The sequence below is a fragment of the Carcharhinus amblyrhynchos genome, chromosome 14, assembly GCF_965287045.1.
Source record: "Carcharhinus amblyrhynchos chromosome 14, sCarAmb.v2.hapA, whole genome shotgun sequence".
In the NCBI taxonomy this organism is placed as follows: Eukaryota; Metazoa; Chordata; class Chondrichthyes; order Carcharhiniformes; family Carcharhinidae; genus Carcharhinus; species Carcharhinus amblyrhynchos.
The window spans coordinates 60,213,314-60,239,396 of NC_137337.1; the positions used below are offsets into that span (position 1 = coordinate 60,213,314).

The 26,083-nt window shown below is 43.4% G+C and overlaps 1 protein-coding gene across 1 annotated transcript in view; it reads left to right on the forward strand.

Moving 5' to 3' along the window:
• sptbn5 (spectrin, beta, non-erythrocytic 5) overlaps window positions 1-26,083 on the forward strand; it is a 169,158-nt gene that overhangs the window by 99,844 nt on the left and 43,231 nt on the right. The window contains exons 40-54 of the mRNA XM_080202967.1: window positions 338-427; window positions 3,205-3,323; window positions 5,455-5,569; window positions 6,005-6,118; window positions 8,504-8,625; window positions 9,211-9,373; window positions 10,766-10,954; window positions 11,896-11,973; window positions 12,470-12,642; window positions 17,486-17,576; window positions 19,691-19,837; window positions 22,397-22,534; window positions 23,481-23,737; window positions 25,131-25,317; window positions 25,430-25,642. Coding sequence (XP_080059093.1) covers window positions 338-427; window positions 3,205-3,323; window positions 5,455-5,569; window positions 6,005-6,118; window positions 8,504-8,625; window positions 9,211-9,373; window positions 10,766-10,954; window positions 11,896-11,973; window positions 12,470-12,642; window positions 17,486-17,576; window positions 19,691-19,837; window positions 22,397-22,534; window positions 23,481-23,737; window positions 25,131-25,317; window positions 25,430-25,642 — 2,196 coding nt within the window. The remainder of the gene's footprint in view (window positions 1-337; window positions 428-3,204; window positions 3,324-5,454; window positions 5,570-6,004; window positions 6,119-8,503; window positions 8,626-9,210; window positions 9,374-10,765; window positions 10,955-11,895; window positions 11,974-12,469; window positions 12,643-17,485; window positions 17,577-19,690; window positions 19,838-22,396; window positions 22,535-23,480; window positions 23,738-25,130; window positions 25,318-25,429; window positions 25,643-26,083) is intronic.

Below are 26,083 nucleotides of genomic sequence, written 5' to 3' on the forward strand. Positions count from 1 at the left end.
AAGATAGAAAGAATTAAAAGGATTACTTTGGGAATCAGAACGGATATTCCTTCCAATTCAGAAAGCGAGTGCAGGTCCGACATTGCCCTTGAGGCTCTGGTCGCTCCCACCTGAGTACAGCACTTGCCCACTCAGCCATCAGGGTTAGTTATACAGAAAATGCCCAAGTTCTGAGTACCCTTCCTGTCCTGGTTCCCAGGGAAGGGAAGGAAGTTCTGTTCAATCTATTACTCAGGGATAGAATCGGTTGTGCATTGCAATAGAAAATATATTTACTCACTGACCAAACATTATAATTCTTAACTCTGCATTTTTCATTCCATCTCATTTCAAATAGGAGGTGATGATTAATGTGGGCGATGTCGGCAAAGACTACGAGCACTGCTTACAGCTGCAGAAAAAGCTCAACAAGTTCCGAGGAGCAGGGGTAGGTATTGGCCTCTGAGCATTGTGGTACATCAGCTGTGAACTTTTGTCCATTCACTTCCATAAGAATATTGTCAACCAGTATTCCTTTCACACATTTAGGAGAGTTGTGCTCAACAGAATGAGGGAAGTCAAGGGGTGGCACGGTGATTAGCACTGCCTCACATCACCAGGAGCACAGGTTTAATTCCAACCTTGGGTGACTGTCTGTATGGAGTTTGCATGCTCTCCCCATGTCTGCGTGAGTTTCCTCTGGGTCATAGAGTCATAGAGGTTTACAGCATGGAAACATGCCCTTCACCCCAACTTGTCCATGCCACCCTGTTTTTAAAACCCTTAAGCTAATCCCAATTGCCTGCATTTGGCCCATATCCCTCTATACCATTGTACCTGTGTAACTATCTAAATGCTTTTTAAAAGACAAAATTGTACCCACTTCTACTACTTCTACTACCCACTTCTACCTCTGGCAGCTTGTTCCAGGCACTCACCACCCTCTGTGTGAAAAAATTGCCCCTCTGGACACCTTTGTGTGTCTCCCCTCTCACCTTAAACCTATGCCCTCTAGTTTTAGACTCCCCTACCTTTGGGAAAAGATACTGACTATCTAGCTGATCTGTACCCCTCATGATGTTTGGACCTCTATAAGATCACCCCTCAGCTTCCTACACCCCAGAGGAAAAAGTCCCAGTCTATCCAGCCTCCCTTTTTATAACTCAATCCATCAAGTTCCAGTAGCATCCTAGTATATCTTTTCTGTACTCTTTCTAGTTTAATAATATCCTTTCTATCATAGGGTGACCAGAACTGTACACAATATTCCAAGTGTGGCCTTACCAATGTTTTGTACAACTTCAACAAGATGTTCCAACTCCTGTATTCAGTGTTCTGATTGATGAAACCAAGCTTGCCAAATGCCTTCTTCACCACTCTGTCCACCTGTGACTCCACTTTCAAGGAGCTATGAACATGTATCCCCAGATCTCTTTGTTCTGTAACTCTCCCCAACACCCTACCATTAACTAAGTCAGTCCTGCCCTGGTTCAATGTACCAAAATGCATCACCTCACATTTGTCTAAATTAAACTCCATCTTTCATTCATCAGCCCACTGGCCCAATTGATCAAGATCCCTTTGCAATTGGAGATAACTTCCTTCACTGTCCACTACGCCACCAATCTTGGTGTCATCTGCAAACTTACTAACCATGCCTCCTACATTCTCATCCACATCATTAATACAAATGACAAATAATAGTGGACCCAGCACTGATCCCGGAGGCACACTGCTGGTCACAGGCCTCCAGTTTGAAAAGCAACCCTCTAAAACCACCCTGTACATCACCATAGGTGCCAGTGATTGCTGAATTGTGGTCAGAATTTTATACTCCTTTGGGAGTGTGCTGGTAGGTGGGGGACAGTGTTGAGTGCCACAACTATTGCCTCCCACTGGAACTTTTCCAGCAGTGGAGTAGGTGTTGGGTGACCCGCCCATCATTGGGCCATTTGAGGCCCATAAGTGACCAATTAATGCCTACTTGAGGAGCTTTTCCCACCACCACTGGTATTTAATGAGTTGCAGGGGTGGCTCGTGCCAGATGATGAGACGGGCAGGTATATCCCAGCAGCTGGCTGCACCCTCAGGTGGGGGTTGGAGTGTGATCCCTTATGTTCAGACATCCTGTACAACACAGAGGGCCTGCCGAGGTCATACACACACTTGCTTAATCCCCCCTGCCCACCCCAACTCCCAATTGCGGCCCCTCACTGGCTCTTGCCTGTGCCACCTACTGGCTTCCTCCATCGCTGCACCTGGTTCAGGGTGGCTGCAGTTCCAGCAGTAGCCACTGCTTTCAGTGGTGCTGCTGGGACTAAAGAGTGGCTGCCCCTTCTGCTTGGCCAGCAGCTCTTTGGAGGTAGGATACCCTGACTCAGGGGTATGGAAGCCAACTAATTGCCTAATGACCATAAAATCCAGTTGTAGTTCCCAAGACCTCAGAGGTAAGCTTGCCTTCGACGTTCCAACTGGTGGACTAGCCATTAAATCCCAATCACAGAGCATGACCTAGAACAGTTACTGATGCACCAGTGAATAGTGTTGCTCACCTGCATTAGTGTTATATTCCTGAGATACATGGCCCTGTGATATTCCCTGGTTGGTTTTATAGTTCCAAACAGCTGGCTTAATTCCACATGGTTTATTTGGTAACAAACGCCACTAACTTTCAGAGCGCTGCTCTTTCGTCAGGTGAGTGGGGGTTCTGATCACAAAATATGCATTGTTTGTAACCAGAACTCCCCACTCACCTGACGAAGGAGCAGTGCTCCGAAAGCTAGTGTTGTTTGTTACTAAATAAACCTGTTGGACTTTAACCTGGTGTTGTGAGACTTCTTACTGTGTTTACCCCAGTCCAACACCGGCATCTCCACACCTTAATTTCACATAGCATGGTAATTAGAACCAGCAAAGTTTGGTGAAGTGCAGGTTCGTTAACCTGCCACTAAGTGCCCTATCTCAGTCACGTCCATTACAAGGTGACCACAACCAGCTCAGCCAGAGATTGCCCATTGGGAATGAGTGGAGGCCCAGGTAGGTCAGTGAGAACCTGGGATACCTACCTGGCATTGGCTGAAATCACTGTCTGTCCATGGGAATGGGAGTAGAGAAACTGTGGGAACCAAGTATCATATTTCTTTACAAATGGCTTTTGTTGCAGAATGTAACAGTGCTTGTTCCAGTAACATTAATGTGCTGACTCAACCATGTGACCCCTTGTAGGACTTGACGGTGGACGATGCTCACATCAAGACTATCAATAGCCTGGCCACCCGGCTGGAGAAACAGAACAAAGATGACATTGGGACTATTCAGCGACGCAAGCAGCAGCTGAATGAAAGGTCAGCCCAACCCCTTCATCCTCCTGTCTCTAATCGGCTAAAGCAGCTCCTCATTCTCCAGCACTGCCAGCTCCCTGCTCACAGCTAGCCTACACATGAATAGCTGGGGGATCTCAGAGGGTTCCAAGATTCACTTCTGATCAGTGCTTCCTCAGTTATTGAGACACTACAGTTGAGGCCTTGATTGACCTGCAAGGGGTGGGCAGGGAGCAAATCCTGCTCCTGGTTAAAAACCAGCAATCCCTGCTGGAAAATAATTGTATTGATGTTGAGTGAGGACAAGGTGAATGTCCCAATGATTCTCAAGCTGGAATGTCCCACCTCAGCGGATTGGCCATTCATTCTGCTCTTAACTCTTGCAGGTTCTAACTCACTTCAATTGTTTGAGCAGCTTTTTAAGCAGGATTCTGATTGGTGTCCTTCTCTGAGCAGGGAAAGAGAAGACATTTACAGACAAAAGGAAGACACTTGATGGCCTTTAATTGACTAGATTCCAGGAGCAGATTTAATTTTCATTAGTCCTTTATCTACCCAGAAGTGATATGTTATATTATGTTTTTGTTCTCCCTTACTGTTCCATTTAAACATGCCCAGCTCATCACTTCCAGGGAAATTCCTGGATGTGGTTGTGTGCCAGGGCAAGATGACAGAACCACTGCTCTCCTAGTTGTCCACCTCTTTTTAGCCTGTCAAACCAGTGATACTCCAGTCAAAATCCTCTTGTTCAGTGCTTCAGTGAAAAAGTGGCCAATTGGCTGAGTGCACTTTTAGGAAGGGAGAAAGGGTAAGATCAAAAATATTATACCGGAGGTCTGTGTCATAGATCAGTGCTACGTTGAAGTTTAGAATACAACTTACATTGCAAGTAGAATGTAGTAAAACATCCCAAGGAGCTTTGCAGAAGCATAATCATGATATGGAGCATTTAAAATAGATATCAGTATAGGTGACCAAAAGCTTTGTCTAAGAGGAAGGTTTAAGGGGTGTCTTAAAGAAGCAAAGTGAGGTAGAGAGATGGAGATGTTTAAGGAGAGAATTCCTGAAAGGCTAAAGTTACAGCCAGCAATGTGGAACTAAGAGATTGAGGGATGTGCTGGAGTTGGAAAAATGTGGAGTCGTTAAAGAGTTGGGGGGAGGTCATAGGGATGGGGAAAGGATGAGGAAATTAAACTTGAGATAGGGTTACTTCATTCATATTACAAGAAAATTGTAGATGTGATGGCCATTCAGTTTTTCCAAGCTCTTTCATCCAGATATAATCCAGTCGCTCTGATAAAGTTTCAGATTGGTTCTGATAGGATTGTATTTTAATTACCTCAGTTAAAATTTAGGGTCTGAATCAATATCATTAATGTAAATTTGTATTAGTCTCTGGGATACCTATAATTTGCTTGCCTCAATGCACCCCATCTAATAGACTCCTATTGTCTCCTGGTTCTTTAGCTAATTTCTTCTTAATTCCAGAAATTTAATCTGAATCCCCAGGACTGAATCCACACCATACATGACATTTCACCTTTCTTAAAACAGCCTAGGAAGTTGATCAGTTGAATCTTCCCCTTATGATGTCATGTTGGTTGCTGTTTGCTGAGTTAATGATGTACAGATGACCCCAAGTTTACATCTCTAGTCAATTCCATTATTTTACAAAGAATTGAAACAAGACTAATGGGTCACTAGTGTCCTCCTAATTTGCCTTCTCTTATTGAGCCTAAAACATTAGGTTTGCTTTTTTCCAATCTAATCTTAAACCCTTCTGCACAATGTGTAGTGATTCCTATGTAATGGTAGATTGTGTCCCTCTTGGTCTTTTGTGGTTAGTCCTTGGGGATTTGCATGTTGTGATTGCCTATCTAGAATATCTGTATTTGTATTGAAGTTATTGAACAATAACAGAGCCACGGTCCATTTATACTTTGCCTCTTTTTTTTCCCAAGTGAAGTCAAAAGAAAATGGGTGTAGAGTAAAATGTATAATTTACTTTCTGGGATTTTGTTCTCTTTCAGAAGACATATTAATTCTGCCTTGGTAATCCTCGGTTTACTATAGCCCAGTGCTCACTCTATCATCCAACTGCCTGCTCACAGTGGTGTCCCGCTGCCATTTAATGTTCTGCTTTCTCTCATTTCAGATGGAACAATTTCCAGGGAAATTTGAATAAATACAAGAAAAAACTGGCAGAGGCTCTGGAAGTTCATGCCTTAATCAGAGAAATTGATGAAATTAAAGAGAGAATTGGTGAAAAGGTGAGAGCTATGTAACTGGGCTGTACCATAGTCCCGGCCAGATCTTAGGGTGGGGAGAAATCAGCTGTGGGTGAACCTGCTGAAATGAGGCAAGTTTTATGAGCAGATAATCCTTTAGTAACCAATTTGGTGTGAGGAATATATATTGAGTGAGGGATATGTCTAAGGATCAGCTCAATGAGTGACAATGAAATAATTTGAGAACCAAATGGCTCCTGTACCTCTGGACTACGAGAGGTCATGAGAAATGTGGCAGAAAAGGAGTTAAAGAGCTAAAGTTTCTGTTCTCTGTATGTGCATTCTAATATTTATAGGGCATGCTGTGTTATTTCTCTGGTTGACGTGTTCTGATTTGCATTAAACTTGGTTTAGGCTCACATTAGGCCTCTCAGTTTGATTAAAGTGGACCCTCTAACTGCCTATTTGTCTTGATAGAGTTTGTTGATGCAAGGTCTAGACTATGGCCGGGATGTGGAAAGTGTAGAAAAACTGATAAGGAGACATAAAGAAACTGAACTGGAAATCACAGTCATCCAGCACAATGCAGAGGTGAGTATTTGGGGATAGCTCCATTGTTCTTCTTCAGTTATTGTTCTGGAACATTTTACCTTCAGAGGACTGACTGGCCTTCAGTTAAATGGTATCTCTGATAGTGCAGTATTCCCTCCCTACTGGAATGAAATCTTAACCTAAATTTAAATGCTCAAGTCATGGGAATGTAACTTGAACATAACTTTCTGATTCATAGGCAAGTGTTATCACTGAGCCAAGGCTGATACTTCTATTAGGGATCCTCAGCTACACAGATTGAAAATGAATGGTTGGGTATTGTGGCTGGATTAGTTGTGATTTCCTACCAAAGGAAAAAGTCAAGGTCAGAAGGCTCACCTCTGCCAGAGTATCTGAAACATACAATTTCTGCTTTGTTCTGCACCTATCCTCATTTCCTGGCTGATCTTGACCCCATCATATTTGTCATTCACATGCTGCCCCACAGCAACATCATCCAAAAACAGTGTTAGTTTCCACATGTACTCAGATGATATCCAACTCAATCTCATTGCCACCTCTCTCAACCCTTCCACTGTCTCTAAATTATCAGACTACTTATCCAAAATCAGTGCTGCATGAGCAAAACTTTTCTCCAACTAAATATCAGGAAGACTGAAACAATAATCTTAAGTCCCTGCTATGAACCCTGTTCCCTTATCATTAACTCTATGCTTCGTCCTGGTAACAGTCTGAGACCGAACTATACTTCTTGCAACCTTGGTGTAATAGTTATAGTTTTTTTTATTAGTCACAAATAGGCTTATACTCACCGCAGTGAAGTTACTGTGAAAATCCCCTAGTCGCCACATTCCGGTGCCTGTTCGGGTATACTGATGAAGAATTTAGCACGGCCAGTTCACCTAATCTGCACATCTTTTGGACTGTGGGAGGAAACCAGAGCACCAGCAGGAAACCCACACAGACGCAGGAAGAACTCCACACAGACAGTGACCCAAGCTGGCAGTCGAACCTGTGCCCCTGGCGCAGTGCTAACCACAATATTTGGCCCTGAGATGAGTTTCCAATAATATTTGTGCTCTTGCTAGGAACCACCTATTTCCACCTCTGTAACATTTCCACACCTGCCTCAGTTCACCTGTTGCGCTAACCTTCATTCATGCCTTTGTTTTCTGCAGACTTGACAATTCCAACACACTCCTGGCTGACTATCTTCCACCTCTGTGAATGTGAGGTCCTCCAAAACGCCACTGCTCGCATCCTAATTCTCATCAAGCCCCATTCATTCATTGGCCCTGTGCCCACTGTTCCCTATTAAGCCATTGCCATGATTTTAAGGGTGGAATTCTCCTAAGCCCCGCCTGAGTGTTCAATGGTGGGCATTGCAGGAAAAATATGGCGGGAGATCCAGAAATTTTTATGCTGGTGTGAATTTACAGTGGACAGAAAAACCCACCAGAGGCTGGCGTGAACCTGCTTTGCATCCCATTCATGCAGGTTAAGGTCTGACTCCGCACCCCCCCCAACATCAGATTCTCCGCGTTCCCAGGAGGCAAACACACCAGCGTGAAACATGTTCAGAACAATGTGCCGGGCATTGTTCAGGACTCATCTGAACAACGCCTGGGGCTGCCTCCAGAGTTCAGGATGGAAGCCACCCACAATCCTGGACCCTGGAACACCACAGCAATCAGTCAGGGGAGCAACTGCATGTAGACCTTCCAGTTTAGATGTCTTGGAGGCGTCCACCTTTCAGACTCGACTGCTCCGGGGGATCTATCATCATTTTCAGATGGTCCACCTTCTTTCTTAAATAGTGGGTCAGTGATGTTGGGTGCCTTTTCAATATGGCACCCAAACATGACACTGGACTACATGCCATCCAGGCCTGCCCCACCACTGAAAACAGTGTAAAACACAAAGATGCATAATTAATGATGCTGAGGCCAGAAAACTTGGTGTGTTTGTCCATCAGCTGCCACAGCAGGAAACACTCCATGTTCCTGCCTCAATACTGGCACTATATGGGAGAATTCTGCTCTACAACTCTAAAATCCCTCCACAGCTTTGTCTCTGTCAAACTCTGTTCCCTTCAACTTTGCAACCTGCTGGAATCTCTGCATTTCCCCAGTGCTGCTCTTTTGAACATCTTTGACTTCAGTCACTCCATGATTGTTGATCAAGCATTCAGCTGCTAAAAGGTCTGAGATTTCTCCCTCTCTCTCTTCCTTCAAGATGCTCCTTAAAACTTACAATTTTGGCCAAGTGTTTGGTCGCCTGCCCTGATATCTCATTTTGTGGCTCAGTGTCAATCTTTGTTTGATAAAGTCCCATGAAGCATCTTTAATGGCGCTGTGTAAATCCAAGTTGCTGTTGTTGGGATTGTACAAGCTTTCACATAGTGAGTTTGTTTATCTGAAACAGGAGCTGGAACTTAAAGCCAAGCAAGTCTGGAAGTACCAATCACCAATATGTGATAAGCTCAGCCAGAAGCAAGGAGAGATGCAGGAGAGCTGGCTTCGGCTGCAGAAGGAAGCCGAATTGCGGTGAGTAAAATCTCCTTTGATAGAGAGTCAAAAGAGGCACAGGAAAGAAAGAATTTGCATTTCTGCAAGACCTTCCACAGTTTCAAGGCCTCCCCAGGGCCTTACAGTCGGCAAAGCACTTTTGAAGAGCAGCTATATGATAAGTTACCAGATAATCTATTTTTGTTATGTTGATTCAGGGAATGATATTGGTAAGGGGATGGGAAGAACTGTCTTGTTCTCCTTCATAAAGGTGCTAAAAGGGCAGTCTGGATATCAGTTTACTGTCTTATCTGAGAAATGCTATCACCGACTGGTTAAAATTCAGGAGAGGAGTTTAAACTGAGAGCTTGGTGAAATCAAGAATGTAGTGTGCAGCAGTAGTGGATTGTACAGAGTGATAGATGCCCAATTTAAAACATTACTTTCTTAATTGCAATCATATTTACAGTTATAGTTTTGCTGTCAGTCACTATCTCAATTACAGTCTCAATCTCATGTGGACAATGTGTGAAGAGTTGTGTTTTCAGGTTGGTACACTGAGCTTTCTATCATTTCTTGATTGAGTTGTGGACTTTAACTTCAGCTGATTTCTTGTTTCTGCAGAAAGGAGAAGCTGGAAGCTTCATTCCAGCTGCAGAAGTTCAACAGGAGCGTTCGGGAACTGATGGACTGGGCACAGTGGATGAAAACACTGATGGGAAAAGGGAACCTGCCCAAGAGTAAACAAGAAGCAGAGAGCATGATAGAGGAGCATCAAGAGAGAAAGGCAAGGACCCAAGCTTGAGATCTGATTAAATTATTTCAATGTACCACATCTGATCACAGCAGAGATATAACACAATCCTGACAGCTGCTTCCTGGCAATGCCTGGACCCAGTTAGGTTTCTTTCCTTTAAGATCAACATTTTGAGTTTCGTTAACTCCTGATTCTATTGTGCTGTATGTGTTCCTTCATTAAACCACTCGATAAACTACAAATAAAAGAAAAATACTGAGGATGCTGGAAATCTGAAATAAAAATGAAAAATGCTGCAATTTTTTTCAGCAGTTTTTGTTTTGATCCCAACAAGTGAAGGAATTGAATTGGTGCATGGAGAGTGCAAAAATCTTGTAAGAGACAGAATATACTCAATCACTTGCTGTCAGGGCATTGTGTAACTGGATGGTAGCATAGTGGTAACATTACTGGACTAATCGAGAGACATGAGTTCAAATCTCACCATGACATCAGGAGGAATCTGCAATAGAATGCTAATATTGTTAGTAATGATCATGAAACTATTGGATTGTTGTAAAAACCCATCTGAATGCCCATCAGGGGAGGAAATTTGCTGTCCTTGGGTTTGGTCGACATGTGATTCCAGATCTGCATCAATGAGGGTTGAAAGTTAAATGCCCTTTGAAATGTCCTAGCAAGCCACTCAATTATAAGTAGCTCACCATTGCTTGTTCAAGGGCAATTAGGAATGAGCAATAAATACTGGCTTGCTAGTGATGTTCTTGTCCAAGAATGAATAAAAACAATTGTGGGCAAGTATAGAGTATTGTGATACATGGCCAGGAGTGAGGTGGGAATCTTCATTAGATCTGTACCTCACTTCTAGTGATCCAATTTCAACCTCTCCAATCACTGCATAAACATTAAGGAAATTAGCTTTGAGGAGAGATTGATTAATGCATCTCAGCCTGTGAGGGAATCCAAGTTTCTATTCAGTGAGAACTGTTAAACTGTTTTCCCATTGGCATCTCGTTAAGTATTCATTTGGGATGTTAAAAAAGGGTGTGGGAATGTTCAGAGTGACATACGTAAGTTACTGTGTATGAGCATGTACTTATTATTTTTACATGGGATGGACAGCATTTACTGTCCATCCCGAACTGCCTTTGGACTGAGTGGCATTTAAAAGTCAACCACATAGCTGTAGGCTACATGTAACAACTGGAGATTTCCTTCCCTAAAGGACATTATTGGTGTCATGGTCATCATTAGACTTTTAATTCAAATTACTTATGGAATTCAAATTTCACCATCTGCCATGATAGGATCCAAACTCAGGTCCCCAGAGAATTAGACTGGGTCTCTGAATTACTAATCCACTGACAATACCACCCCATCTCCACCTCCTGTATTGTTAATCTGTCTTTATTTATCTCTCAGACTGAGATCGATGCCAGAGTGGAGCGTTTCAATGATATCAGGAATGATGCTGTTGAACTAGTGGCTGCAAGGCACTATGCATCACCAGATATCAGGCAGTCCCTTGCCCAAGTGGAAGAAATGTGGACCATTCTGAACAAGGCTTGGCAGGAGCGTAGCATCAGGCTGGAAGAAGCCAGTGATCTACAGGTATACATGGGCAAGGGGCGGGTATACATTGTTCACACTGTTAAACTATTAATGAAAATGCATAATTGGTAGAACATTGCTCAGTTATCCACTAGGAATTAAAAAGAAATACTACTGCATGTGATATAAGCAGCCAAGGTTCCCAATAATAGGCTGGAGTATACTGTATAGCATGAACCTAACTCAAGAGTTGTTCAAAAGTGCTCATTCGTAGGTCTTCACAAATGGTGTGGAAAAGTGCAAAGCACAACAGCTGGAGTTTCCATAAGCAATCTCCAAGGAACATATTGGAAAAAAAGCAACGCAGTTCCCAATGTTAAATCCAGATTGAGGATTGTGAACTGGGGGTGTTGAACCAGTGCTTCATTATTGTGGACATTATGTCATTGGTCTGAAGCAAGTTTGCAGATGTGTCGTTGATGCAGATACAGAAGATACCATTCACCTGTTACATTTTGGTATGGTTCTGTCTGAGCAGCGTGACATTCTGCCTACTCTGAGAGCAAACTATGGTGAGGATGTTGCTACTGTAACTCAGTGTGCTAAATCTCTCCACACTACAATGTGATTGACCTTTTTCAAATATTTTAGCCGATGCATTGAATTATCTAAGCTGCTGACTGGATCTGGTTTCACACACGATTCTGGACACTGTTTATTCCCAGTCTTAATTTATTATGTATAGTGGTGTATCAAAGGTTGCTGCGTGGCCGGTGGTGCCAGTTCCTCTGTTCAGCACAATAGCACTGCCTTCCTGGGGGTGAATCGAGTGTCTGATCGTCAGGAATGTCTGAAGATGTGGTGTGATGTGACTTGGGGATGGGAGGGCGTGGAAATGATTTCAAAATCTAAATAATGCATTTGAGCTGCCGTCTAACTGCTGCCAAATGCTTCTGTGTTCCTGATTTGTTTGTGATGTTGTGAAACCCTGTGTGTTTCAGATATTCTATGGTTACGTGGAGCAAAGTGAGAGCTGGCTGAGCAACAAGGAGGCATTCCTGGCTAATGAAGACAAAGGGGTAGGTTTCTCACCAGTACATAGCAACTTAATAGGATTAGACATGGATTGAGGATCACAGTTCAAACATAGTAAAGGAATGGAAAGGCGACTTGGTGCAACTGAGCAGAGAGTTCAGAAAGTATGCTATTATTCCTTTGTGCTCATCAAGATCATTGATATTAGTCCTGGGAATGCATCATGGATTAGACTAGAGTAAAGTTTGTTCTACATTCTCTCAATTGCCTACCAATGAGACTATTATCAATTTACCATCCAACTACTTTAACTATATTAGCGAATGGGTTTCATGATTTTAGGGGGAATAGTTTGACACTTACGCTAACACTTACTGTCAATCAAATTGAAACAAATGGATTTTATAGAGCTCTCTTCAGCATGCAGAGAAAGAACTTGAAGTCAGGTTACAAAGTGAAAGCATCCTCAGCTCAGTCCCTGATTTCCTTCAATGTTCTGTTTTAACAATACAGTGAGTTATCTTTGCTGTCCTGTTCCAGGATTCCCTGCCAAGTGTGGAGAACTTGCAGCAAAAGCACGAACAGTTTGAGAAGACAGTGGAAGCTCAGCTAGAAAAAGTGATTGTGATGGAGAGGTTCGCACTGCAGCTGAAGCAGAACAAACACTCAGACTCTGCACAGATCACAGTCAAGTGCCAAGCAGTTCTAGACAGGTATCATTTGCGTTATATATAAAGATTCTTTTTGGAAAGTTTTACAGGTCATGGGGATATTAAACAGTGGGATATTATTACAGGAATATTGGGATGTTAAATAGCAGGATTTTATGACAGGATCAATGGGATATTGAACAGTGGTGTATTATTACAGGAACACTGGGATGTTAAATAGCAAGACTTTATTATAAATATATTAAACAGTGGGATATTAAACAGTGGGGTATTATTACAGGATCATTGGGGTATTAAACAGTGGCGTATTATTACAGGATCACTGGGATGTTAAACAGTGGGATATTATTACAGGATCACTGGGATGTTAAACAGTAGGTTATGATTACAGGATCACTGGGATATTAAACAGTGGAGTATTATTACAGGATTACTGGGATATTAAACAGTGGGGTATTATTACAGGATCACTGGAATATTAAACAGTGGGGTTTTATTACAGGATCACTGGAATATTAAACAGCGGGGTTTTATTACAGGATCACTGGGATATTAAACAGTGGGATATTATTACAGGATCACTGGGATATTAAACAATGGGATATTATTACAGGATCACTGGGATATTAAACTGTGGTTTTATTACAGGAACACTGGGATATTAAACAGTGGAATATTATTATAGGATCATTGGGGCATTACTACAGGATCATTGGGATATTAAACAGTAGGTTATGATTACAGGATCACTGGGATATTAAACAGTGGATTATTATTACAAGATCACTGGGATATTAAACAGTGGGTTATTATTACAGAATCACTGGAATATTAAACAGTGGGTTATTATTACAGGATCACTGGAATATTAAACAGTGGTATTATTACAGGATCACTGGGATATTAAACAGTGGGGTATTATTACAGGATCACTGGAATATTAAACAGTGGTATTATTACAGGATCACTGGGATATTAAACAGTGGGGTATTATTACAGGATCATTGGGATATTACTACAGGATCATTGGGATATTAAACAGTGGGTTATGATTACAGGATCACTGGGATATTAAATAGTGGATTATTATTACAAGATCAATGGGATATTAAACAGTGGGGTGTTATTATCTTCATACCACTTTTCCATACTTCTTAACACCACAAATATCTATCAATTTCAACTGGAAATTTGCATTTGACCCCACAGCTTCAACAGCTTTTTGGGTTCCAGATTTCCACTATTAGTTGTGTGAACAAGTGCTATAGAGGTGTATTAAATCATGAGAGGTATGGATAGGGTGAATGCACTCAGTCTTTTTCCCAGGGTTGTGGAATTGAAAACTAGAGGACATAGGTGTAAGTTAAGATGGGAAAGAATTAATGGGAACCTGAGAAGCAACTTTTTTTACATAGAGGGTGATACATATGTGGAATGAGCTGCTGGAAGAAGTGGTTGAGACAGGGACATTGACAACTTTTAGAGGGCATTTGGACTGATACATGGATAGGAAAGGTTTAGAGGGAAATGAGCCAAATAGAGGCAAATGGCGTTAGCTTAAATGAACGTTTTGGTCAGCATGGACCAGTTTGGCTCATGCCGTGCCGTACATTCTATGATTCTATCAAAAAGGCACACTGATAGGGTAAGTGAGTGGAAAGAATTGTGGCAGAATGTTTTCTAAAAAGCGGGAATCTGTGAAGGAATGTGAGATTATCTCACAAACAGCTTTAATTACTGTTATGCCTCTTTGTTTTGGATTTCGCTCACCAAAATAAATGGTTTCTTTCTAACTACCCTATTCAACCTTTAATCATCTCAAACATCTCAAAATAGTTCATCCCTTAATCTATAGTCAAAGGAATAGAAGCCTAGTCTATACAGCCTGTCCTTCTAATGTAATTATTTTAGCACCCAAACCATCTTGGTGCATCTGCACTGCACACTCTTCCTTCTCAACTGAACACATTGGAGGAGAATTCTCCAACCTCACTGCACCTGCAGCAGATCGCTCCGATTCCCAGAAATAGCATTCAGGACTAAAAATTGGTTTCATGGCTTGTGCCAAACAGTTTGCGATTCTCCCTGCTCCTTTCTAATGTGCCAACCAGATTGCGCCCAGAAAGGGCGTGAGAGCGATTAGCAAGTGTAAAGTAGCAGTTAAATATGCATTGACTATTTGAATCCCAGCACCCGGGATTCTCCAGGCTTCAGGTGCGGCGCGCAGATGGAAAGAATCACTACTGGAGACTTGGCGCGATGGTCACACTGGGGGGTTTGGAGGCCATTGAAAACCCCAGGTGGCCAGCAGCATGACCGAGCAGTGCCCATCAGGCGGTGCCTGCCTGTTAGTGCCCAACCAGCACACCTGCAGTGGCCACTGGACATCCTGGCAATGCCAAATGGGGCACTGCTAGTGTACCAGGTGGGCACCACCAGTATGCCAGGCACAGTGCCAAGGGAGTGGGGCCTGAGTGGGGGCCATGATATGGTGGCTATGCAGGGGGCGATCTGATGGGGATATGACGGGTTCATGCAAGGGTGGATAATGAAGGTGGTCGAGGGATGGACAGGCAACAAGACCCATCAGGAGGGCACTGACGCCCCGATGCTAGCGATCCATATCAGGGAAGCGGTGGGGGAACATGTCACCAATGAGCAAGGTGATACCAATGTCTTTGGGGTACGGATATGGGAATCCTAGCACACTGAGAGATTGTGGTGTTTTTGCAAAATGGCACCCAAGCATTCTGCAGCTGGGCTCACAGACATGTTTAGGCCCCACCTCCTCCCAGTACTGGCACAAAACTCCCAACTCACCCAAAAGGGACTGAATGTGGGAGGATTGATCTGCGAAGAGAGCGGCACAAATCACTCCATTGTTCATTCCGTTATGAGACTTCGAAATTTTGGGGGAGAATTCCGTCCATTATTCCTGATGTGGTCTGACCAGAATTAAACACAGTACTCCAGACGCAGTCCAACCAGAACGAAACACAGTACTCCAGATACAATTCAACCAGAACTAAACACAGCACTCCTGATACAGTCCAAGCAGAACTGAATACAGTACTCCAGATACAATTCAACCAGAACTAAACACAGTACTCCTGATACAGTCCAAGCAGAACTGAATACAGTACTCCAGATACAATTCAACCAGAACTAAACACAGTACTCCTGATACAGTCCAAGCAGAACTGAATACAGTACTCCAGACTTGGTGCAACCAGAACTAAACACAGTACTCCATACACAGTCTAACCAGAACTAAACACAGTACTCCATACGCAGTCTAACCAGAACTAAACACAGTACTCCAGACGCAGTCTAACCAGAATGAAACACAGTACTCCAGACATGGTCTGACCAGAACTAAACACAATACTCCAGACACAAGTTAACCAGAACTGATTACAGTACTCTAGACCTGGTCTAACCAGAACTGAATACAGTACTCCAGACAAGGTGTAACCAGAACTGAATATAGTATTCCAGACATAGTCTAACCAGAACTGAATGCAGTACTCCAGACACAATCTAACCAGAACTAAACACAGTACTCCAGACAAGGTCTAACTAGAACTGAACACAGCACTCCAGACACAGTCTAACTAGAACTGAACACCATTACTTCACCAATATGGCCTAAGCAGAAAAGAACATAATACTCTGGATGTGGTTTAACCAGTGTTATGCAATTGCAGCATAATTTCTACTTCTTTGATTTCCAGCTCTCTTCAGAAAAAAGTTAATATTTTGTTAGTCTTTTAAATTATTTTCTGCAGCTATCCACTACCTTTTGGTGATTTCTGTACAAGGACATCATAATCTCTCTGTTCCTTCATTGTTCCTGGATTCTCAACTTTTAGAAAATACTCTGATACATCCTTCTTTGGCCTAGAATAGACAATCCCTATATTAAATTCCATCTGCCACAGGTTTGCCCACTCACTTAACCTATCAAAGTCCCTTTGCAACTTTCTGCTCCCATCTACTCTATTTACTGTACCATTTAACTGCCTTCTAATTTTTCATCCAAGCCATTTATAAATATAATGGAAAGTTAAGGTCTCAGAACAGAACTTCAGGGGAACACTACTTAGTCACATGCTGGCAATTGATGTATATACCCATTATCCCTACACTCTACCTAAACAATTCGTTATGTATGTCAAAAGATTATGTCCAATTCCATGCACTCTTATTTTTCCTTCAGTCTCTTAAATGGTGCCTGGTAGGAAAGAACTCTGCAAAATGTTCCATCTGGAGATTAAATTGGTTGGGTAGAGTTCCTAATGGAGTGTGATGCAATAGTCTATATAACCTGTCCTTGTTCAATTCTCACAACATTTGGATCAATAGTTATGTGTCTGACATGTGATATACTCACATCTGAAGTATAAGAGTCTGATTTATACATGGTTAATGTGGGACTGACTACAGTACTGCCCACACATTGATGTAAGAAAGCACATGGCCCAGATTTAGGGTCAGTGGTGTTGGCCAGAGACACACAAAGAAGTAGACATGGAGATAGCTCCTTGTCAATACTGTCTATTGTACATAATATATTGTTAAAAGTAGTTCATGAAGGTTTGATGTGAAAATACAGAAGACTATGAAGATTTTCTTAACAGGAACGTTGAGTGGCAGCATCGAGCCTCCATTGGCCAGTGAGGGGATCTTCTGGTCATGCTGCTGTCAATGGGCTTTCCTGTTGTTTGCACCCTCTGCTGCTGGGGAACCCATTGCGCGGGGTTGCCGTCACTTGGACTGGAAGATCCTGCCAGCGAGAACAACTGGAAAATTCCACTTGTTTTGTAATCAACACCATTATAACACATTTTACAATATCCATCCATTTGTTGGTTTTATTCCTTAGGAAAGAGAAGTTACTGGAAAACTGTGAGCATCGCAGGAAAGTCCTAGATCAATCCAAACAGTTGCAAATGTTCCTGAGAAGCTCCTATGAGGTAAAGAAGCCCTATCACTGTACATCTGTACTACACCAGAGTAACCAAGTTAACACTAGAGACTATTAATAAACTGAGTAATGCCAGTTACTGTTAATTAATTGGGTAATATCAGATACGTAAGTAAATCGAGTAACACCAGATACCATAAATAAATTGAGTAATGATACACTGTTATTAAACTGGAGGTCACCAGATAAACTGTATAACACCATATACAATAAACTGGGTAATACCGGATACTGTTAATAAACTGAATACTGTCACCAAATACTATTAATAAACTAAGTAATGCCTGATACTGTTAAACTGAATAACAGCAGATACTACTAAACAGAATAATACCAGATATTGTTAATAAACTGAATAATACCAGATATTGTTAATAAACTGAGTAATAGCAGACACTCAGTGAATTGAGCAGTGCAAGATACTGTCCATAAACTGAGTGGTACAGCTACACTTCATAAAACAGGTGATACCAGATACCCTTTTTAAGACCAATTTCACTCATTAACACCAGATGGTTTGCCAGCCCTCACTATCCAGATTGAAAATAGCTATATGAGTGAGGCTGCAGATAGTCCCCAGTGTCAATGCACCATACCACAGAGGTCAAATAGTAGAGGATTCAAATGTCTTTGTATCATTTCTAGGTTAACCATTCATCCGGTTTAATACTGGACAGTTTAATTTTCAGTTGGCCTGTCGCCTGTCTGGCACTGGATGTCTTTATTCAGTATCTTATTTGATACACACATCCTGAACCTACCCAATCTTTCTAAATTTCTAAGAAAAACAAATCTTCCCACTCGATGATCCCCAATGGTAACTAAACAAAAATCCAGAGCATTGATGTGTACCCCTCTAATCACCTGAAGGCTAATGCATGGGCCTATGGCCTGTGCCAGGGGCCTCCACAAAAGCCCTCACAAAAATATGTTTTGTTTAAGCATTACATATTAGGATATGATTTACTAAGAAAATGTTGGAGGGGCTGTTGCCTTCAAAGTTAACATTAATGAAATTCCAGTCTGCTAGTTTTGGTACTTAAAATTGATGCAAGGAGAAATTCTTTGAATTCACATCCTCTCCTTCAATCTATAAAATCACTTCACAAGCTGGCTCAATGGTGCCTCCTAGCTCATAGACTGCACGTTGTCTTGCTTCAAAATAACATCATTGGATGTTTCATATCTATCTGATAGATTTAATGACTGGGATTTTCACAAAAAAATCTAAGTTCCCCAATGTGTGGGAAAATGGGAATAAATCTCGCTGGTTTTTTTTAGTGTAATTTCCAGAATGAATCACCAACACTCAGCGGGATTCACTCTGGAAAGCAGTGGGCAGGGCCTATTCCTGTCCTTGAGGCTGGCAGCATAGTGCTGAGCGGGCCTCTGCACATATGCCAATCTGTCAGCACAGAGATCGGCATATGTGCAATAGCCCCGCATTGCCAGCCTCTAGATCGCTGGCCTTCCCAACACCCCTGATTGCTGGCCAGCCTCTCAACCCGCCCACACCCGAATCGCTGGGCTTCCAGCCGAGCCTCGATATCACCTCACTGCTCAGCTAGCCCCGGTCTCCCTGATCCTCCTCACCAACACCGCCCCTCTCCGCCCACTCCCATGAACAGCACCATTCGACAGCCCCAAACCCCCTCACCCAAACCCCCTCCCTCTGCCAGTGATCCCAGTACAGACTGGAAGCAGGGTCCTGTCCCCTCTGGCCTCACCCCTTTGGCACTGCCCAGTGCCTGATGGGCAGTGCCAGCTTGCCCTTTAGCCAGCGTCAGGGTGCCAGGTTGGAAGTGTTGGAGACGTGCGGAGGCTGTGATGCCCATCGGGAAGCCCGTGAAATGGCCTCCGCTGATATCTCCCAGCCCGTTGTGCTACTCAAGCAGCTCAGCAAGCTGAAAGAATCATCTCAAACATGTCATCTGGAAGAAGGTAAATAATTAAGTCAGATCCAGAAGGTTAGGACTCTAAATGAAGTGGGGAGAGAGACACACACACACACACACACACACACACACACACCAGTAAGTTGGGGGCCAGTGATGTTTGTGTGTTTTATTAACAGTTTGAATGTTTTCTGTACTGTTCCTTCAGGCTGTTTCATGGTTGAATGAGAAGATCGGTGTCACCCTGGATGAGAGTTGGACAGATCCCAGTAACCTGCAGGGCAAATTGCAGAAACACCAAACCTTTGAGGCTGAAGTCACGGCCAACCAGAACAGGATCCGAAACATCGGCACCGTGAGTGTTTGTGCTTGGACTCCTGCTATTGTCGCAATTGAGCCTCTCATTGCTACACACATCTGTGAAGCAGGGAACTGACAGCCTGGAATTGCCAGCTCACTGGATCAAGTATTTTGGCTTAGCTTTTATTCAGGGCAACGCAAACATCTCATACTCAGGCCAAATTAAAAGAATATACCTGCATAAAACTCCCTGCATCTGCAGCCAAACCTTTGTTCCTGCTTTTAGTCTTTGTTTCTTCTTGGTTAAATGTTGCAATTTCATAGAACATAGAACACTACAGTACAAACAGGCCCTTCAGCCCACAAGTTGTGCCGATCATATCCATACCTACCAGGCCTATCTATAACTGTCAATCCCATTTCAAATGCCCTTCTCCTATTTTGGATCCAGTTAGTTTTATGTAGTTTATTTTCCTGTTTTGCACATTCCACTGTGGGCTGAATTTTACAGGGGTTCCTGAAGTCAGCACTGAGAGCAAGATGCAATACCACTCCTGTGAGCAGCAGAACCCTGGGGTGGCATCTTGCTGACGCCAGCCAGTGAGAATGGCAGCTCAGCCTCAAGAGCTGCTGGCTCAATCAGAGCGCCAGCAGCTCAGCAGAACCACCACGAGAGTGGCCACTTTTTAAATATTCCCTAATGGGACGTGGGTGTCGCTGGCTGGGCCAGCATTTATTATCCATCCCTAAATGCCCTTGAACTGGGGGCTTGCTAAGCCATTTCAGATGGTATTTTTAAGAGTGAACCACGTTGCTGCGGATCTGGAGTCATGTAGGCCAGACCTGGTTCACTAATCTCCTTCCTAAAGGAGTCCTTCCTAAAGGAGATTAGTGAACCAGGTGGGTTTTTACGACAGTTGATAATGATTTTAGAGTCACTAATTTCAGATTTTTGTGGAATTCAGTTTCAATTGGTGGGATACCCTGGGTTTCTGGATTACTAATCCTGTGGTAGTATCGTTACGCCATTGCTTCCCCCATTGCTGAGGCTGTTTCACCGTGGAGAGGGACCCTCAGAGACAGGTGTGTTTGGTAGGGGAAATCTGAAGCAAGGCAGGCAGTCAAACAGGTCTTGGCAATTGGCATTGGGGAAGTAGTGTTCATAGTGCACTGGTGGTGCCGTGGCCTCATGAGTGGCAGCTGGGCCATGGAGCACCAGCTAATGAGGGCATGTCCCTGGAACCCACTGAAGGCTGTCATGGGTAATTTGGTGGTGCTCCTCACCCCTCCCCCATATGTACCAGCAGACTCTCCTAATACAGGCAAAATGCCCATGGCAATAAGAAGTGATCTTCCATTGGGAACTTAGATGGCTCAATTGGGTGGTCATGCAGCTCAGGCTCCAACCTCATAATATATCATGGTGGGTACTATCAGGCTTCCCACCCGAAACTATTCCCCACTGTATTCCCAACCCTCTCGCTTCCCAGCTTATCACCAATGGCCCACGAAAATTCATCCCTGTATTTGAGATTCTGAAAGTTTTGTATGGACAACATTAGACAACTTCAACGGCTTAGGAGAATCCAAGCTGCGGACGAGGTTGGAGATTTCTGGTGTACAATCTTTAATGGAGTTAAACATTAGGGTTTTTACTGCTAAATATTTTCCCCTGTATTCAACTCCAACCAGTCAATTCTGAAAGCAGATCTCATGGAGTACACTCTTTTCTACCCAATATCTAGTTGTACAATAATGAGGCCAAATGACCATGACAGAGAACCCATACTCTACACTGAATAGTACCACCATGTAATACATCACTTTTCCAGAGGTATTTGGATAAACACACTTAAGAAATTAAGACAGGTGTTTTGGTTTTATTTGCACAAAAAGTCTGAAATAATGGTGAATCAAAGTCATCAAAACAGGAACAGGCCATTCAGCTCCTTGAGCCTATAATCACTATTCAGTTACAATAAGAAGTCTCACAACACCAGGTTAAAATCCAACAGGTGTACAGTCCTGTTGGAGTCCTTCACCTGATGAAGGAGCAGCGCTCTGACAGCTTGTGATACCAAATAAACTTGTTGGACTTTAACCTGATGTTGTGAGACTTCTTGCTGTGCCCACCCAGTCCAACACCGGCATTTCCATGACATTCAGTTAGATCATGGCTGCTATATACCCTGATCTCATTTACCCAGCTTTGTTCCATATCCAATAACTAAAAAAAATCTATCAGTCTCCATCTTCAAATTTTCTGTCAATGCCACAGCATTTATTCGTGGATCTTTAGGGGAGAGGGTTCCAGATTTTCTTCAACACTGAAAGATGGTTCCTGATTTCACTTCTCAATGGCCTAATTTTAAGCTGCTGCTATGTTCCAGATTCACCCACCAGAGGAAACTTTTTCCCAGTATTAACCATTAACCATGTTAAATACCTCAAAAAAATAGTGCTGAACCTTTTAGTGACAAGGGAACGCAAGCCTAGTCCGTGCAAACATGAAGTTTCTGCCCTTTCTACCTTGTTTCTGGAATAATATTATTCCCCATCTGCCTGGTGTGTGTTTACTGATAGTAATGTTGATTCTGATTGAATCCCATTGCAGGAAGGGGAGCAGATGATTGATGCTGGACACTACGCTGTAAATGAAATTGAACCCCGGATGAAGCATGTTCAAGACCTGTGGAATGAACTGCTGGGAAACTGCCATGAGAAGAAGTCCAAGCTGCTGGATGCACACAAGGTGCTTGAATATTATCAGACTCTTGTACCATAGATCTCACTATGAGCTTTAGCAGTAGTGATATCATCTGTTCCCCACTGACTTCACATGGCCTCCACTCTCTGCCCAAGACTGTGGCTCACACTGTACTTTGTGTCCACCTGCGCAGTTGCTCTTTACTGTGAGTCTATACAATGAGTGTCAGCAGAAGATTGAACTGTGGCGGCATCAGGTCATTGGCACAATCATCATCAACAGTCACAGGATGGTGATAAGGAGAGCGTCCTTGTCTTATTTTCCCCACTTGTAGTGCCCTGCTCAGTACACGTTTTCAGTCCATCATGCCTGCATAGACCACAATCTGACCCAGGCCCTATCACTGTAATCCCACTGACACTAAGGGGCGATTCAGCATGGCCAAGTAATCTAACCTGCATCTTTGGGCTATGGAAGGAAACCAGAGCACCTGGAGAAAACCCATGCAGATATGGGGAAAATGCGCCAACTCCACAGACAGTGACCTGAATTGAACCTGGGTCCCTGGCACTGTGAAGCAGCAGTGCTAGCCACCATGCCACCCATCTAAATATCTTTTGATCTTGGGGCAGTGAATATAATGTGCCTGTTTTGCCATCTCTCCCTACCACACCCGGCAGGGAACCGGCAACTAACGACACAGAAGAGCTTTCAATTTCTTTTGAGATAAACCAATGAGTTGCGGCCTACGTTTGTGAATGATCTGACTGAGCACAACATTCCTGGGCTGGACACCCAATTTGACACAGATGGGCCTGATAGCCCCCACGTTGGGATGGAGATTTCAAGACTCCATTTGGGTACACCCTGTGGCCCACTGCCCTGGGGAAAGGCTAAGGGGTGGTTCTGTAGGTGCATCTCCTGATTCTGTTGATGTGCAGGGAGCTCTGGTGTATGAATCATTAACATTTCCTTCTCTTTAACCTTGGAGGCCCTGAACTTCCAGCGAAGCATCGATGATGTGGAGAATTGGCTGAGTGAGGTGGAAAAGCAGCTGGATGATCCTGAAAAGGGAACAGACCTGGTGTCTGTGAAGAACCTTCTCAATAAGCAGCAAGATCTGGAAGAAGACATCAGCAGCTATGTAGAGAGGATGCAGGGTTTACTCGATCAGTCCGAGGAGTTTATCCGGGAAAATCATTTCCTGGCTGTGGAAATTCGAGACAGGGTCAGCAACGTACTCCAGAGGTAAATGTAAAGATTCAGTGGCCTATGTTGAGCCCTGCCAACTGGGAACGACCAATTTCAGTCCCAGGGCATCCCCAACTTCAGTCCCAAACCATTTCGCAACACAGTTTCAGTTCCAAGGTATTCCCAGGATATACGCAGCTTTAGTCAGGATACCATCCTGGCTTTAAATCTCCCAACATCTAAGTACATTTCATCAGAATGCAGTGATTCATCCACCCTGAAATATTTCAGAACTAATCCTTTCCCCCCAAAGAAATGATAGCAATATCTCTGACCAATGGTATCTCAACCTCCCTTCACAGTGTCCCTTGTTCTAATGGGCAAATATGAAATGCAGCTGCATTCGATTAGATAGTCCTTGAGCTGTATCTGGCCTTACTTTAATTAGAACCCGTCATTTGCACGTAGCTTTCCCTGTGTGACTAAGGATCAGCTTGCAGCTTATGTGATTTTTGACTCTTTCACTCTCTTCAAGCTCTTCAATGAGATAGACCCTAGTGCTCCTCCAATTCTGCCCTCTTGAGCTCCCTGCTCCTTTTGCCCACCATTAGTGGCTACTCCTTCAGCTACTAAGGCTCTGTAATTCCCTCCCCAAACCACTCTTCCACTCCACCTTTCATTCTTTGAGATATTCCTTAAAGCTTAACTCTTTAACTTGTCCCAGTATCTCCTTACATGACTTGGTGTCATATTTTGTTTGATAATACTCCTGTGAAGAGCCTTGAGATGTTTCACAGTGTTACAGACGCTATATAAATGCATGTTGTTGATCACTTTCCACCCTTCATATCTCCCTATCTCATCTTGACTGCACGTTCTATATTCCTCAGGATTATCTTTAGATTTATGGGTCTGAATGTAATCATTCAAGTTCCTTTTCCGTTTCAAGTCCATTTTGAATCTTCGGGCAGGATTCTCTGATCTTGTTCTTTCCCTCCCCATTACCAGTGAGAATGGACAATTTAGTGCTCAGCTGAAGCAGCGTCGGAGATTCCCAGCCGTGGATGGGGCCAGAGGTTTCCAGTGTCTATTTCTCCATGGCTTACTGGGATGGGTGGTGGGAGGAATTGGGAGGGGAGGGGGATCTTTCCATTGGAGCCTCCTGATTAATTGATACTTCCTCAGTGTTTACATTGTCAATTCTGGAAAGTTACATGGACTGATGTGAGACACTGCACCCCAACATCACAACCCCCAGAGGAATCTAACCACCTTTATCATTATTCTGTACTTCACTCATTTCACTTTTGAATATTTCCCACTGACCCTTCAAGTTATTAGTTCAGTGATCACATTGGCCCTCTTTTCATGAGCTCTGTTAGCTGTGTGGATCGCCTGAAGTGGATGTGACTTCCTTGGTTATGATGAGTATCTGTTGTCTGTTGCTCAGATACCAGGCATTGAGAGATCCAATCAAGGACAGGCGTAGGAGACTGGAGGATAATACACGGCTTTATCAGCTGTTCCAGGATCTCGACGCTGGGCAGGCCTGGGTTCAGGAGAAGTTGCTGTTGGTTACAACCAAGGATGTTGGACAATCACTGAGTGCTGTACAGAGCTTGCAGAAGAAGCACCAGGTGAGTCACCTGAGGTAAACATTTGTTCTGAGATGACGGTCAGTCCTGGGACAAGGGCAAGGCTCGTTTAAGAAGTAACCAGAGCACTTGTTGGATTTTGATTTTTGTGCAGGCTTTGGAGAATGAGATCAGCAACCATGATAGCCTGATTAAAACTGTAATGGAGACGGGACAGAATCTTGTTAAGGGCGGGCACTTTGCTTCACGGGAGATTTCAAAGCGCCTGTGGGAGCTGAAGGATGCGGTGGAGACGCTGAAAGAGGAGACGGAGAATAGGAGCAAGTTACTAAGGGAAGAGCATGCAGCACAGCTCTTCTACTCTGAGGTAGGTGCTTGGTTATATCATTGAGAACTCATTGCCTCTCCTAGGGATCATCTCCTGACAGGTCTCAAACCAAAGGAAGAGCAACTATAAGACCAATAAAACGCATGCGCAGAACTAGGCCATTTGACCCATCAAGTCTGCTCCCTTTCAATGGGATCATGCTTGATCTGAAATGATGACCCTTAACTCCACTTTTTCTGCCTTATCCCCATAAGCCTTGTGTCCTTTAATGATTTAAATCAGTAAAAATAAGTTTATTTCAGCCTTGAACATACTTAATGACCCAGCCTCTACAGCCCTCTGCAGTAAAAAAATGCCACAGATTTACTACCCTCTGAGGGTAGAAATTCCCCCTCATTTCTGTATTAAATTGACAACTCTGAGATTATGCCCTCTGGTTGGCACAGTGGCATAGTGGTTAGCACTGCTGCCTCACAGCAT